The 15846-nt window shown below is 42.4% G+C and overlaps 1 protein-coding gene across 2 annotated transcripts in view; it reads left to right on the forward strand.

The window, feature by feature from the left end:
* The window catches only part of ric8b (RIC8 guanine nucleotide exchange factor B), a 111350-nt gene that overhangs the window by 64070 nt on the left and 31434 nt on the right, over positions 1 to 15846 (forward strand). Inside the window, exons 4-6 of one of the 2 annotated variants that reach the window (XM_059978586.1) lie at positions 7696 to 7846; positions 9179 to 9274; positions 14389 to 14533. In XM_059978586.1, coding sequence (XP_059834569.1) covers positions 7696 to 7846; positions 9179 to 9274; positions 14389 to 14533 — 392 coding nt within the window. The remainder of the gene's footprint in view (positions 1 to 7695; positions 7847 to 9178; positions 9275 to 14388; positions 14534 to 15846) is intronic. The other variant, XM_059978585.1, reaches the window with a different exon arrangement.

Below are 15846 nucleotides of genomic sequence, written 5' to 3' on the forward strand. Positions count from 1 at the left end.
CAGTCCTCACATGACCTTTATCCTCCTCCACCTCACCATCTGCTCTAACACTCTGGTTCCCCTCCCCCTGCAAATCTAGTTTAAACCCCCCAGAGCAGCACTAGCAAATCTACCTGTGAGGATGTTAGTCCCTCTCCAGTTCAAGTGCAAACCGTCCCATCAGAACAGGTCCTACCTTCCCTGGAACAAAGCCTAAAGGTTATTTTGCAGGTTGAGTCTGTGGTAAAGAAGGCAAATGAAATGTTGGCATTTATTTGAAGGAGAATGGAATATAAAAGCAAGGAAATAAGGCTGAGCCTTTACAGGACACTAGTCAGGCTGCACCTGGAGTATTGTCAACAGTTTTGGGCCCTTTATCTCAGAGGGGATGTGTTGTCATTGGACAGAGTCTAGAGGAGGTTCACGAGGATGGTTCCAGGTATGAAAGGGTTAACATAGGAGCTTTTGGCAGCTTTGGGCCTGTACTGGCTGGGATTCAGAAGAGTGTGTGGGGATCTCATTGAAACCTACCAAATGTTGAAGGACTGTTACAGGGTGGATGTGGAGAAAATGTTTCCTATGGTGGGTATATCCAGAATTGGAGGACGGCACCACAGGATTGAGGGGAGATGCTGAGAAGTGTGAGGTTCTACATTTTGGCAGGAATAATCCAAATAGAACATACTGGGTAAATGGTAGGGCATTGAGGAATGCAGAGGAACAGAGAGATCTAGGAATAACAGTGCATAGTTCCCTGAAGGTGGAGTCTCATGTAGATAGGGTAGTGAAGAAGGCTTTTGGAACGCTGGCCTTTATAAATCAAAGCATTGAGTACAGAAGTTGGGATGTAATTTTAAAATTGTACAAGGCATTGGTAAGGCCAAATTTAGAATATTGTGTGCAGTTCTGGTCACCGAATTATAGGAAAGATATCAATAAATTAGAGAGAGTGCAGAAACGATTTACTAGGATGTTACCTGGGTTTCAGCACTTAAGTTACAGAGAAAGGTTGAACAAGTTAGGTCTCTATTCATTGGAGCGTAGAAGGTTGAGGGGGGATTTGATCAAGGTATTTAAAATTTTGAGAGGGATAGATAGAGTTGACGTGAATAGGCTGTTTCCATTGAGAGTAGGGGAGATTCAAATGAGAGGACATGATTTGAGAGGGGGCAGAAGTTTAAGGGAAACACGAGGGGGTATTTCTTTACTCAGAGAGTGATAGCTGTGTGGAATGAGCTTCCTGTAGAAGTAGTAGAGGCCAGTTCAGTTGTGTCATTTAAGGTAAAATTGGATAGGTATATGGACAGGAAAGGAGTGGAGGGTTATGGGCTGAGTGCAGGTAGGTGGGACTAGGTGAGATTAAGAGTTCGGCACGGACTAGGAGGGCCGAGATGGCCTGTTTCTGTGCTGTGATTGTTATATGGTTATATGGGAGACCTTTTGGAAGAGAGGTAAGGGTGAATTTTTTTTTTTAGCCAGTGAGTAGTGAATCTGGAATGCTCTGTCACTGGCTGGGGTGGAGGCTAAGTACGTGCGTATATTTAAGGTGGAAGTTGATTGCTTCCTGATTGGTCAGGGCATCACAGGGTACAGTGAGAAGGCAGGTGTATGGGGTTGAGTGAGATCCGGGATCAGCCATGATGGAATGGTGGAGCAGACTTGACTGACTGAGTGGCCTAATTCTGCTCTTATGTCTTATAGTCTTATGGGTTAATTGTCTATTCAGAAATCTGCAGGTAGTGTTCATGGGTTCATCGTCTGTTCAGAAATCTGCGGGCAGAGGGGAAGAAGATGTTCCTAAGACATTGAGTATCTTCAGGTTCCTCTACCTCTTCCCTGCTGATGGTAATGATAAGAGGGTGCATCATAGGTGGTAAGGTCCTTAATGATGGATGCCACTTTTTGAAGCACCACCTTTTGAAAGTGATGGTGAATGTAGAACATTACAGCACAGGAAGAGGCCCTTTGGTCCACAGTCTGTGATGACCAAAATGCCAATCTAGCTGAAATCCATCTGCCTGCATATGGCCCACACCCTTCCTTTCCCTGCCTGTTCATGTGTCTGTCTATTGCAGACGTAACTATAATAATCTGTTCCACCACTTTCACTGGCAGCATGTTTCAGGCACCAACCACTGTGTTTAAAAAAAATTGTCTCATAAATCTCCTTTAAATTTCCCCCCTCTCACCTTAAACCTATGCCCTCTAGTATTTGACATTTCCACCCTGGGAAAAAGACTCCGTCTATTATCATTGTTGAAGCCAGGGATAATCACACAAGCTCTGATGTTAATCCTTTCTCTGCCAGCATCTGTAGAATGAGAAAAGCCACAATGTGCTCAGGTAATCATCAAGATCACTTTTTGATTTGATTCAATCACCCTGTTATCTTACACTCTGTTCCTTTCTCCTTTAACCTTGCTTTTAATATCTTATATTAGCTGTAGAGTTGAATAAAGTTAAGCACATTGTATATTCTGCAGTTTGACCTGTTTATGATGTTAATCAAATTACTATATGTACAACATATGTCAAGGGATTTAAGCAGTACATTACAGCATATTCAGACAGAAATATAACTGTTTATATGTTACACTGGATCATGAATTATTAAATATATTGTCACTTTTTTTTCCCAGCCATGGTTCACTGATGATTTGAATTATATGTCCACCACTGCTTCATCTTCATAACACATGCTGGGATTAACAGCTGTACAAAAACTGTGACATTTAAAAAGTTAACAACATATTGAATTTGCTTTTAATGAAATGGTTCCCAAACTATTGTGGGCTTAATGTGAAAAGATCTGGGGAGAACTGCTTGAAAGCGGCTCCCTCTCCCATGATGCTTATAAAGCCGTGAGTCGTTCATCAGCTGAATGTGAGCAGCTAGTAATTTGTGTCAGTGTACACTCATTGTGAGAAGTGGCTGAGAGTGTCAGGAGCTTCATTCAGTGTATTGGTCAGGAGGGGGCTGAGAGCTGAGGGGGGTGAGTGTCATCCAAAGATGATTAATGGGCTGTCTAGGGTGCAATAAGGGCTCATATATGCTCAACACTAGTGTGTAGTTCTACCTCCTAGGGGAAGAATGCTAATGGCTTTGTGTAGACCTGTGTATAGTGGCAGACTCGGTGGAAGCTAAGGAATTTCATACCCTCTTCGGCAAATAAAACTGTCAGCAGAGTGACAGAGATCAGAAAGTCAGGGATCTTTTACTGAAACACAGTGATCCATAAACTGATGTTCCAAGGTGTTGTGGAGTCTCTTGCATTTGCTCCATAAAGGGAGACCTTAGTGTCAGTGAGGAATAGGCACTGGGGGCTGATTCCAGACCCAACATCACCTCACTTGGTTAAAAGAGCAGAGAATCAGAAGACATTTAGGAAATGGGGTTCTTCCCCAGAAATTACTGGAGGTAGTTTTTTTTCCAAGAGGAACAAAAAACGTTCTGTCACTGGTTAAGAGCTAGGTCTAGCAGCCAGCATAATTAAATTGTACAGCACAAGAATGGGCCTTTGCGGCCCAATTTGTTCATGGGTCTGGGGTTTGGTTCAGGTGCAGGTCAATGGGAACAGTTTGCATGGACTGGATAGACTGAAGGGTCTATTTTGCCAAACATATGTCTATACAAAGCCATCGGCATTCTCTATGACTCTGAGAGTGATGGTGTTACCTATTGACACCGGTTCACTTCCTTTCCTACCTGAGTATCAATCCACGATTGTGCACCTCCGCCTGCAGCACAGAGTCTGATGCAGGCTCTCTGTATTGCAGGGCTTTTATTCTGCTCAGCTTTTATTGTCTAGCACATAAAGCTGAAACACAGAACTAATACAATATACCAAATCTGGGAATATATTACTAAAAGCAGTATGTCAACACAGTAGCATAGCAGTTAGCGTAACGCTTAACAGTGCCACCGACCTGTGTTCAATTCCCTCCACTTTCTGTAAGGAGTTTGTACATACCCTTATGACCATGTGGGATTCCTCCAAGTGCTTCGATTTCCTCCCACACTGCAAAGATGCATGGGTCTGTGTTGGGACTGGAAGCATGACAGCACTTCTAAGCTGCAGCCAGTACATCCTCAGATGATGTTGATTGTTGACACAATTAATACATTTCACGATATGTTTCAATGCACATGTAACGAATAAAAGTAATTTTTCTTCTCTTTAGTCCAGCTAGGAATGATTGTCTCATAATTCATCCCCAATTTTGCCTGGTTTATTTGAGGAAATATGCTGCATTCTTTAGTGACAATTAACATAACTAGTGTTATTCATAAATAGTTGAGCACTTGGTTTAAGGTGAAAAGCTCTCTGATTACATGCCAGATGTGAATGTGGGTAGACGCCATCACACTACGTGTTGTCTGGTGGAAATGGCCGATCAGAGGAGCGGGGCAGGTGGTGTCAGCTGAATGAGGATGTGATTAATGGGAAGTGGCATAGTGAGCGTGTGAGCAACTTGACAGGGACTGGCAGAGCACACTGGTAGAATGGGGGAGGCGACAGCCTCTGGTGATTGAGTGAGTGAGTGAGGGGGATTGGCTGATGAGGGCAGAGACAGATTTAAGTTGTTCACTGGTACAGAATGTGCCCACCAGTTAAAGATTAGCTTGATTTGTCACTTGTACATTAAAACAAACAGTGAAATATGCCATTTGAGTCCAGGACCAACACAGGATGTGCTGGGGGCACCTGCGAGTGTTGCCACCTTTTGACACCAGCATAGCATGCCCACAGCTCACTTACCCTAATCTACACGTCTTTGGAATGTGGGATGAAACTGGAGCACCTGGGGGAAATCCACACGGTCATGGGGAGAATGTAGAAACTCCTTACAAACAGCAGTGGGAATTGAACTTCAGTCACTGGTGCCGTAAAAAAAACATTATACTACACTACCATGCCACCCAGTTATAAGGATACTGACCATTGCATTATGTGCCATTACTGTGGTGGAAACTCACTGGTGACAATAACTGGCACCAGAAGGGAGAGAAGCCATGGAGTAGTTGGAGCGCACATACATGTAGATTGTGTGTGTTTACCTCAGCTGGAGAATGGTGTTGCCAATGAGTGTAGTACATGGAAAAGGCTGCAGAGATCCCATGGGCAGAGTCAGTCACATGTACATGTACAGCAGTTGAAACTGTGGCCAGTCTTCACCTTCACCTGCGTTGATTGTTATTTAGAGGTTGTGAAACACCATAAATACTCCAGGTTGGGATTGGGAGGAAGCTTGAAGTCTAAAACACAAAAACAGGTTCCAGCGAGACTACACCCACCAGCTGTTGTCTACACCCTGTTTACACACTTTACCAACCTGCTGCAGACATTTAATCTACAAACTATGGCTTGGGTTGTGCACTCAGGGAAGAACGTGGAAACTTCTTGCAGACAGCATTGGGGGCCCAGATTAAGCCACTGAAATCACTTATATAATTGAAAAGTATAAGATTTTAAAGGGATTGGACATGCTAGAGGCAGGAAACATGTTCCTGATGTTGGGGGAGTCCAGAACCAGAGGTCACAGTAAGAATAAGGGGTAGACCATTTAGAATGGAGTTCAGGAAAAACTTTTTCACCCAGGGAGTTGTGGATCTATAGAATGCTCTGCCTCAGAAGGCAGTAGAGGCCAATTCTCTGGATGCTTTCAAGAAAGAGATAGAGCTCTTAAAGATAACGGAGTCAAGGGATATGGGGAGAAGGCAGGAACGGGGTACTGATTGTGGATGATCAGCCATGAACACATTGAATGGTGGTGTTAGCTCGAAGGGCCAAATGGCCTACTCCTGCACCTATTGTCTGTTGTCTATTGTCACTGTTAGGCAGCAACTTTGCCAGCTGCCCACTGCTAGCAGCAGAGGCGGCGGCATGGCAGTTAACTTTACAACAGCGGCAATTGGGATTCATTTCCTGCCACTATCTGTTTAGAGTTTGTACATCACCCCTGTGACCATTTGGGTTTCCTCTGGGTCTCCTCTCACATTCCAAGGAACTACAGATTAGGGTCAATAAGTTGTGGTCATGTAATGTTGACACTGGAAACATGGCAACACTTGTGGGCTGGCCCCAGTGCGATCTTGGACTGCGTTGGTTGTTGATGCAGACGACACGTTTCACTGTATTTTTCAACGTGCACATGACAAATAAAGTTAATCTTTAAGCTGCACCATAATTTTGCAAGATTTTACAAAATTTTTGTGCATAATGTTCCATGGTTCATCGTTTTCACAGTCAGTATGGTGCCAGTTGCCAAAATAATGCTCAAGGATCAGGACGCATCAAGAATATGTAGAAGTTGTTCAGTAATATGCCCGGATCTTTTCAAAAAGTCACTTCCCTAAATTCTAAACACAAGAGATTCTGCAGATGCTAGAAATCCATACTAACTCACACAAAATGCTGGAGGAACTCAGCAGGTCAGGCAGCATCTTTGGAGGGAGTAAACAGGTGATGTTTTAGGCTGAGAATCCTGATGAAAGCTCTTGGTCCAAAACATCAACTTTTTATTCCCATTCATAGATGCTGCCTGACCTGTAGAGTTCTTCTAGCATTCTGTGTGTGTTGTCTTCCTAAATTCAAGAGATCATAAAGCAGATACATTTATGAGAAGTGTAATGAGCTGTATCGATTGAACTGACTACACTGTTTGTGCTGTATTGTAGTGGTGGGATTCTATACTTGTGCTTGCCAATCTTGCCTTTATATCCAAAAGCTACATTGTTGTGCATCATGCCAGGAAAAAAAACTTCTAACTGCATTTGTCAGAGACCTTGAGCACTCTACAGTGAATCTTGTGAACAATACAAGTATGAGGTTGGTGGAGCAGGATTCTGGGAGCACCCACTAACCCAGTGAGGTTAATGTGCTCTAGAAAAAGCTATTTTCATGCTGTCCTTTTGTCAACAGACAACTTTTTTTGCCATATACATTTTTACACAGAGAGTAGTGGGTACCTGGAATTGTAAGAAACGTAAGATATAGGAGAAGAATTAGGCCATTCAGCCCATCGAGTCTGCTCTGCCATTCCATCATGGCTGATCCCAGATCCGATTCAACCCCATACACCTGCCTTTTCGTCATATCCTTTGATGCCCTGTAGAGGCAAATACTTTAGGGACTTTTAAGAGATGTTTAGGTAGACACATGAACATAATGAAAATCAAAGGATATGGATATTGTGTAGGCAGAAGGGATTAGTTTAGTTAGCTTCTTGATTACTAATTTAATTGATTTGGTTCAACACTTCTTGCGCTGTACTCTTGTGTTCTATATACATTTACATGTATTAGGAATTTGCTGTGGTATATTGACACAATATTTAACAGTAAACAAAATTCAATAATTATAAAGAATAAGAAATTATATAAAAATAAAGTTATCAGTACAGATACAGAATAAAATATGCATAAATACATAAATATCAGCATGTATTGATAATGGATCTGTGACTTCAGTGGTAGGCTCTGTGAGTTACAGCCAGTCACCAGGAATATTTCTGCTTGACTTGGAGTACATGCAAATACTAGTAAAATAGTTACATTGAATGAGTATTGAAATGTGGATCAATTGTCACTTTGTGTTCCAGACCTCTAGTAAAGTGCGGAGGGCTGAATATCTGACCTGCCTTCAGTTTGTTTCTCTTGCTGCGTGCACTTTCTGAGGAAGCCATAGGAGCATTCAAACTTTTAATTTTCTTTCAGTCACACAATCAATCTTTTGAACAACATTCCAGTGTCAAGCCTTGATCTCCTCTTCAGCCCAGACATCGAATGTAGAGCAATCGATTACAACGGGAAGAAGATGGACGCAGTTGAGGTTTTGCTAGCTTTTATGGAGAAGAGAATAGACAGGGTAAGGCACACGTTGGTTTGTGTTCAAATCCAGCCCTATCCAGTGATGTTGTGACACCCACTGGTGCTGAGGGAGAAATTCTCATGCTGGGTTAAGATATGCTATGTTCACATCTTCTCTTCATCGGGATCACTTGATGTAGTTTCATTTTAGTGGGCATTCCCAATTACCAATGATATTTATTTGAGTTCAGTAGGAATTAAGTGAGCAGGCTTTCACTTGTCTTCTGGTTTTAAAACTGTATATTATGACAAAAATGCGCTGATTTGCATCATTTATAAACACCGGCAGTCACATTTTGCATGAATAATATCAAATGTCACTACAAATCTTCCACACCATGATCAGAGGTACTTGAGTGAGGAAGATGTACTTGCATTCTGACAGGTTTCCACAGGGTGTATCACCACTTTCTGTTTGTCCTTTACAATTCCCAAGGGGAAGAGGGCAAAGAATTACTCCTTCAATGCTTTTTCCTTCTATTCTTTTGTAGGGAAATGAATTGAAGCTCATTATTTCAGTTGCTTAAAGTGGGGAATAAGATTCATTAGGGAGTAAGGTACACCGGTGTTTAGAAGAATGAGGGGATCTCACTGAAACCTATCGAATATTGAAAGGCCTAGACAGAGTGGATGTGGGGAGGATGTTTTCTATAGCGGGGAAGTCTGGCACCAGAGGGCACAGCCTCAGAATAGGATGTCCCTTTAGAACAGAGATGAGGAAGAGTTTCTTTAGCCAGAGGGTGGTGAATCTGTGGAACTTATTGCCATAGTCGACTGTGGAGACTAACTCATTGGGAATATGTAAAGCAGGGGTTGATAGGTTCTTGATTAGTCAGTGTGTCAAAAGTTACGGGAAGAAAAATGGGGTTGAGAGGGGTAATAAATCAGCTATGATGAAATGGAGGAGCAGACTCAATTGGCCAAATGGCCTAATTCTGCTCCAATGTCTTATAGTGTAAAATGTGCATAAATAACAGCATGCATTCACAATGAAAAATCTATTGTAAACAGTGGTTTAAAGTGTTTACAGTGCAGTGTGACATTATGTGCAACAGCCAGGGAGCACAAGTCTGGGGCTGGAGTTGAGGAAGGCTCTGGTTAATGCAGAGGAAAAGGTATTTCCTAAGGTTAGGTAGTCCTTCATTAGAAACCTAGAGCAAAGAGACCTATAGGAACAAAAGAGCTAAGCTGAGATATTCTACGCCATGGCCTGAAACTGGAGTTTTTTTGAGCCAACAGGAAACATCAAGCATATGATAAACAACTTCTCTAATCCTTTGATTTAAAAATGAAATATTAATTTATTTATTTGTGCCCTCATGTTTGATAGGGGACCAATTTAAAAGAAGGACTGACTCCAGTTTTAAGCGTTTTGACAGAGAGTTGCAGGATTCACAAAGATATGAGAAAATATATCCGTTCAAGGGTAAGGAGTTCAAAAAAATATATCAGAAAATAAGTTATTCGATTCTTTCACAGAAAATTTGAGAAATATTTTAGTTGTTTAAGTATCTCTGGAGCATAGAACACCAGAAATTGGATTAACTTTGTTAAAACTATAAATGGCAACTTGGTAAGATCCAACTTCTGATCAAAGCTCAATAAAATTGGTAATTGTTTATCTTAAAAACTGTGTCAATTACTCCGTCCACTGCTTTCCCTATTTCTCTTTTCTAATTCACATTCTGTCCCAGATCTCAGTGGCTTTTAGTGTATATTTATTTTCAAAGTGTATTTATCTAAGTAAATTATACCTTAATTAAAATTAATGATGAAAGTTCTGTGACATTGTCAAAGTCGAGGAGATTTGTAAAACGGGATTATTTTTCATTCTAAACCTACGCTGACTATGTGAGAACTCCTTGTTGTAGTTTAGCATCACCTCTAAACTCCCTTTACTAAGCTTGTTTCCATGGCGCCACATGTTTGTTCATTTAGATGCTAGAACAATTGGCAAGGCAGACAACATCGTGGATAGAGAAAGAGCGTTAATCTATCAGAATGAAACCCGTTCATCTTTAATGGGGAAATTAGCAAACAAGTTAGTTTTATGCAACACACACAGAATGCTGGAGGAACTCAGCAGATCAAGTAGCATCTATGGAAAAAAGTACAGTCGATGTTTTGGGCCAAGGTAGCAAAAGTGTAGACAGAGTTCATGAAGGAGAGGCTGGTTTCAGTGATGTACTGTGTATTTCTTGGGCAGTTTCTCATGGTTTTAGACAGAGCAGTTGCCATACCAAGCTGATATGCATCCAGATAGGATACTTTCTATGGTGCATTGGTAAAGAATGATGGGCACATGCTCAATTTCTTTAGCTTTCTGAAGAACTAGAAGCATTGGTGAGTTTCACCGTGGTGTCAGTGTCGTAGGTCCAGGACAGGCCATTGGTGATGTTCATTCCTGGGAACTTGAAGCAGTCAACCATCTCGACCACAAGACCAGTTGCTGTAAACAGAAGTGTGTGCGCCAACTCCTTCCTGAAGTCAATGACCAGCTCTTTGTTTGTTGACATTTAGGGAAACATTGTTGCCATGGCACCAGTTCATGAGGCTGTCTATCTCCTCCTTGTACCACAGCTCATTGTTACATCAGTAGGAATGGGAGAACTGATTGGAGTCTGTTGACACAGATGGATGGCAGATAAATGCGTGCCTGAAGGATTGGAGCAGGGGGTGGGGATTCAGATTTCTGGATAGTTGGGATCTTTTCTGTGACAGTTGTGACCTGTTTTTTAAAAAAAGGACTGGTTGCACTGAAATCTGAGGGGGACCAATATTCTTGTGGGCAGGTTTGGAAGCGGTTTAAACTAATATGGTAAGGGGATGGGAACCAGGATGATAGAGCTGAGGATTTTCATCATTCTTCGATGTCGAAGACACTGGCAGTGTGCCAGAGGTCTGTTTGTCAGGAAGCAGGAATGAGTGTCGTTGCTATTACAGAGGAAAAATTGCTAGGCGGACTGAAAAGATGGATGTAACATGAACATAAAGAAGGACAAGCCAATGATTGGGTGCAAACAGAGCAAAGAATTAAATTGTACCACAGAGGCAAAATTCAAAAGGGCAAAGAATGCCGGACTGAAGATGCTGTATTTAAATATGCATAGCATTCGCAATAAGGTGGATGAACTCATGGCAAAATTAGAGTTTGGTTGTTATGACGTCGTGGGCATCACTGAGTTGTGGCTGAAAGAAGGCCATAGTTAGGAGCTTAACATTAAAGGATATGCTTTGTATGGAAAGGACAGTCAGGAAGGCATAGGCCGTGGTGTGGCTCTGTTGGTAAGAGGTGACATAGGGTCAGAGAATGTTGAACCTTTGTGGGTGAGTTTGAGAAACTGCAAGGGTAAAATAAATCAATATGGGAACCATATATAGGCCTCTAAATAGTAGCAAAGGTGTGGGATTGAGATTGCAAAGGGAGCTGGAAAAGGCATGTAATATGCAAGGGGACTGGGAAAATCAGATTGGTGTTGAATTGCAAGAAAGGGAACTTGTTGAATGCCTAGAAGCTGGCATTTTAAAGCGGTTTGTGCTTGAGCCTACTTGGGGAAAGGCTGTATTAGATTAAGCGTTATGTAATAACCCAGATCTTATTAGGGAGCTTAATGTGAAGGAATCCTTAAGAGGCGGTGATAATATGATTGAATTCGTACCGCATTTGGAGAGGGAGAAGCATAAATCACATGTGTCAGTATCACAGTGGGATAAAGGGAATTACAGAGGCATGAGAGAGGAGCTTGCCCAGGTAGATTGGAGGAGGATACTGGCGGGATGACAGAAGAGCAGAGATGGCTGAGGTTTCTGGGAATAGTTCACAAGGTGCAGGATAGATATCTCTCACAGAAGTTGTTCTCAACTGCCAGTGGTATGCAGCCAATAATATAAAGCAGGAAACTAGTAGATTTTTTAGTTATAGAAAGAGAGAATGGGAGCTGAGATTTCTTATTGGACCACTGGAAAATGATGCTGATGAGATAGTAATGGAAGTCAAAGAAATGGCAGATGAACTAAATGGTACTTTGTGTCATTCTTCGATGTGAAAGACACTGACAGTGTGCCAGAGATCCTTTTTGCCAGGAAGCAGGAATAAGTATCATTGCTATTACAAAGGAAAAAGTGCTAGGCAGACTGAAAAGACTTAAGGTGGGTAGGTCACCTGGACCAGATGGATTACATTCCAGATTTCTAAAAGAGGTTGGTGAAGAGACCAATCATATGCATTGAATATGATCTTACAAGAATCACTTGATTTTGGCATAGTCTTGGAGGAATTGAAGATTGCAAATGTCACTCCACTCTTTAAGAAAGGAGGAAGGCAAAAGAAAGGAAATAATAGCCCAGGTAGCCTAACTTTGTGGTTGGGAAAGTGTCGTAGTCTATTATTAAGGATGGATTTTGGGGTACTTGGAGATGAATGATAAAATAAATCAAAGTCAGCCTGGTTTCTGTAAAGGGAAATCTTGCCTGACAAATCTGTTAGAGTTCTTCGAGGAAGTAACAAGCAGGGTAGATAAAGGAGAGGCAGTGGATGTTATTAAATTGGATTTTCAGAAGACATCTGAGAAGGTGCCACACATGAGGCTGCTTAACAAGATAAAATCCTATGCTGTTACAGGAAAATCCTTGCATGGATGGAGGAATTGCTGAAGGGAAGGAGGCAGTGTGTGGGAATATGGCTGCCAGTGAATAGTTGTGTGCCTCAGGGGTCAGTATTAGAACCTCTACTTTTCATATTGTTTGTCAGTAATTTAGATTACAGAATTAATGGCTTTGTGGCAAAGTTAGTGGATGATAAGAAGATAGGTGGAGGGGTAGGTAGTGCTGAGGAAGCAATGTGATTGCAGCAGGACTTAGACAAATTGGAAGAATGGGCAAAAAAGTGGCAGATGGAATACAGTGTTAGGAAATGTATGATAATGCATTTTGGTAAAAGGACCAATAATATGGACTATTATCTAAGTGGGGAGAGGTTCAAACGTCAGAGGTGCAGAGGGACTTAGGAGTCGTTGTGCAAGACTCCCAGAAGGTTAATTTACAGGTTGAATCTGTGGTAAAGAAGGCAAATGCAATGTTGTCATTTATTTCAAGGGAATAGAATATAAAAGGAAGGAGATATTGCTGAGGCTTTACAAGACACTAGTCAGGCAACACTTAGAGTATTGTCAACAGTTTTGGGCCCCAAATCTCGGGACGGATGTGTTGTCATTGGAGAGAGTCCTGAGGAGGTTCACCAGGATGATTCTGTGAATAAAGGGGTTAACATATGAGGAGTGTTTGGCAGCTTTGGGCCTGGACTCACTGGAATTTAGAAGAATGCCGGGGGTGGGGGGGGGGGAAATCTCATTGAAACCTACCGAATGTTGAAGGGACCAGATAGAGTGGATGTGGAGAGGATGTTTCCTATGGTGTGGCTATCCAAAACTAGAGAGCACCAGCTCAAAATTGAGGGATGAATTTTTAGAACAGAGGTAAGGAATTTTTTTTAGCCAGGAAGTAGTAAATCTGTGGAATGCTCTGCCACAGACTGCGATGGAGGCCAGGCTTGTGGGTATATTTAAGGTGGAAGTTGATAGTTTCCTAATCAGTCAGGGCATCAAAGGATATGGCAAGAAGGCAGGTGTATGGAGGTGAGTGGGATCCGGGATCAGCCAAGATGGAATGGCGGATCAGTCTCAATGAGCTGAATGGCCTAATTCTGTTCCTATGTCTTATGGTCTTACTGTCTTACAGAATCTCTGCAGGAAAAGAGGTGGAAGGGCCCCTGAGAGGGAGGTGGGAGAGTCCCGCAGAGAGATAATGGAAGGGTCTGGTCTAAAGAGGTGGATTTTCCATATTTAGAGCTAGTACATACTTAAGGGATGAGTGGCCTCCTTCCATGCTGTATCTGTTCTGTAATGTTTTCTGGGTAAACGGGAGTCTCTTTTTCACGGGTATGGGCAGCGTGAGACACTTTCTGATAGTTGCTCTCACTAACCTAGGCTGAACTGAACTAGATCCAATATGACAGTTTTTGTAACTTGTCTGAGCTGATACTTATCCCATGTTGCAGATTTCCTCTGAGTCTGGATGGCTAAATTTACCTCTGACTGTTCAGTAATCATGCTGACCCAGCGTGGTTGGTATGGCAGAGGAAGGATTGGCCCTATAACCCTGCTGTTGAGCATCTCCTAATGGCCAGTTAGTTAAAAGCAGACATTATATCTGCTGCAACAGGAAGGTGCAGCCTAAGCTGGAGGACAGAAGCTGTCCTAATGTGCGGCTCTGTAATTCCTCCAATTCCCAAAGCTTCATTAAGAACCACAGATGTATATGCGAAGGACGGTACACATTTGAGAAGTATTGTGACAATGGCATTTATACGCTTTCTATATTAAATTTAATTTCAACTGTTTGTCCTGTCCATTCCCTACTGACCTACAGTTAAATATCACAGAATGAATTAAGAATTTAATCTTGTGGCATGTCAAATCTCCTCCCCACTGGAAAGCAAAAGTGTGTGTATTTTATCACCTTCTGCCAATCTTACTATCCCAGGTCCTGCCTCCCTTAAAAGATGTAACGAACCGCCCTGAAGTTGGCAACACTCTTCGGAATAAGCTGGTTCGCCTCATGACGCACATCGACACAGGAGTGAAGCACACAGCAGCAGAGTTTCTCTTTGTGCTGTGCAAAGAGAGTGGTGAGCATTAGGAATTTCCTACCTCTGTAACCGCTCCGTACTGTAGTTAACCCAGTGATGAGGCTAGGATTAAATCGGTGGATTGCAGCTCGTTGGGCCTGAAGGGTCTATTCTGCGTTTTATCTCTAAATAAATAAATAAGGGGGGGGGGGGGGTCTCACACATGCAGTTCAGGAAAGAATAATAACTTGTTGTTCAGTTACATATTACTGTATGTTTCTGTATAATTTTGTGAATAGTTACTGGCTATTGAAAATGTTTACTTTCTGTCTACATACCATCCGGGTGTCCCATTCATGTCTGCAGAATCTCTTGTCTGTTCCCCTCACTATTGAGTCCCCTTTCACTACCGTCCCTGATGAAAAGCTCATGTCAATATTGTGGCCAGTGTTAGTCCATTTTTAACAGTGAAAATGACCAGTGTCAGTGCATTTGTAACTCTGAAAACCCATTCTCAATCCTCTGACCAGTGTCAGTGTGTTTGTAACTGTGAATACACCATGTTAATCCTTTGACCAGTGTCAAAGGACAGCATACAGAGCTGATGGGCATCATTAAACCTGTGTCTTTATTCTGTGTTCATTATCCTGTATCACTTATGTTCTCTGTGTTGCCTGTATCTATGTGTCCATGACGATATTCTTTATCCCTGTACCTCTCCCTATTTGTGCACATGACAATAAATTTCCCATGCTGGCTCTTTGAAAGAGCTTTTCACTGATCCTGCTCCCTCATTTTAAACCCCCCCCCCCCCCACCCCACAGCCCAGACCTGCATCTTACAGACCAACCTATGTTATAGACCTCCAAATGCTACCAGCACTTAGCGTAGCAGTTATTACGGCTTGGCGTGTTCCGAAGTTCAGAGTGCAGCTCCAGCACCTTCTGAAAGGAGTTTCTTTGTTCTCCCCCGACCACATGGGTTTTCACCAGGTGCTCCAGTTTCCTCTCACAGTCCAAAGACCTACTGTTTAGTAGGTTAATTGGTGATTGTAAATTGTCCTGTGATTAGGCCAGGGTTAACTGGATATATAAGACCATCAGTCAAAGGAGCAGAACTTGGCCATTCAGCCCATCGAGTCTGTTCTGCCATTTCATTATGAGCTGATCCAATCTCCCCTTTAGTTCCATTCCCCCGCCTTCTCACCATAACCTTTGATGCCCTGACTACTCAGATACCTATCAATCTCTGCCTTAAATACACCCAATGACTTGGTCTCCACTGCCGCCCGTGGCAACAAATTCCATAGATTCACCACCCTCTGGCTAAAAAAAAGTTTTTCGCACCTCTTGTTCTGAATGGGCACCCTGCAA

Source organism: Hypanus sabinus, chromosome 8 (assembly GCF_030144855.1).
Source record: "Hypanus sabinus isolate sHypSab1 chromosome 8, sHypSab1.hap1, whole genome shotgun sequence".
Classification (NCBI taxonomy): domain Eukaryota; kingdom Metazoa; phylum Chordata; class Chondrichthyes; order Myliobatiformes; family Dasyatidae; genus Hypanus; species Hypanus sabinus.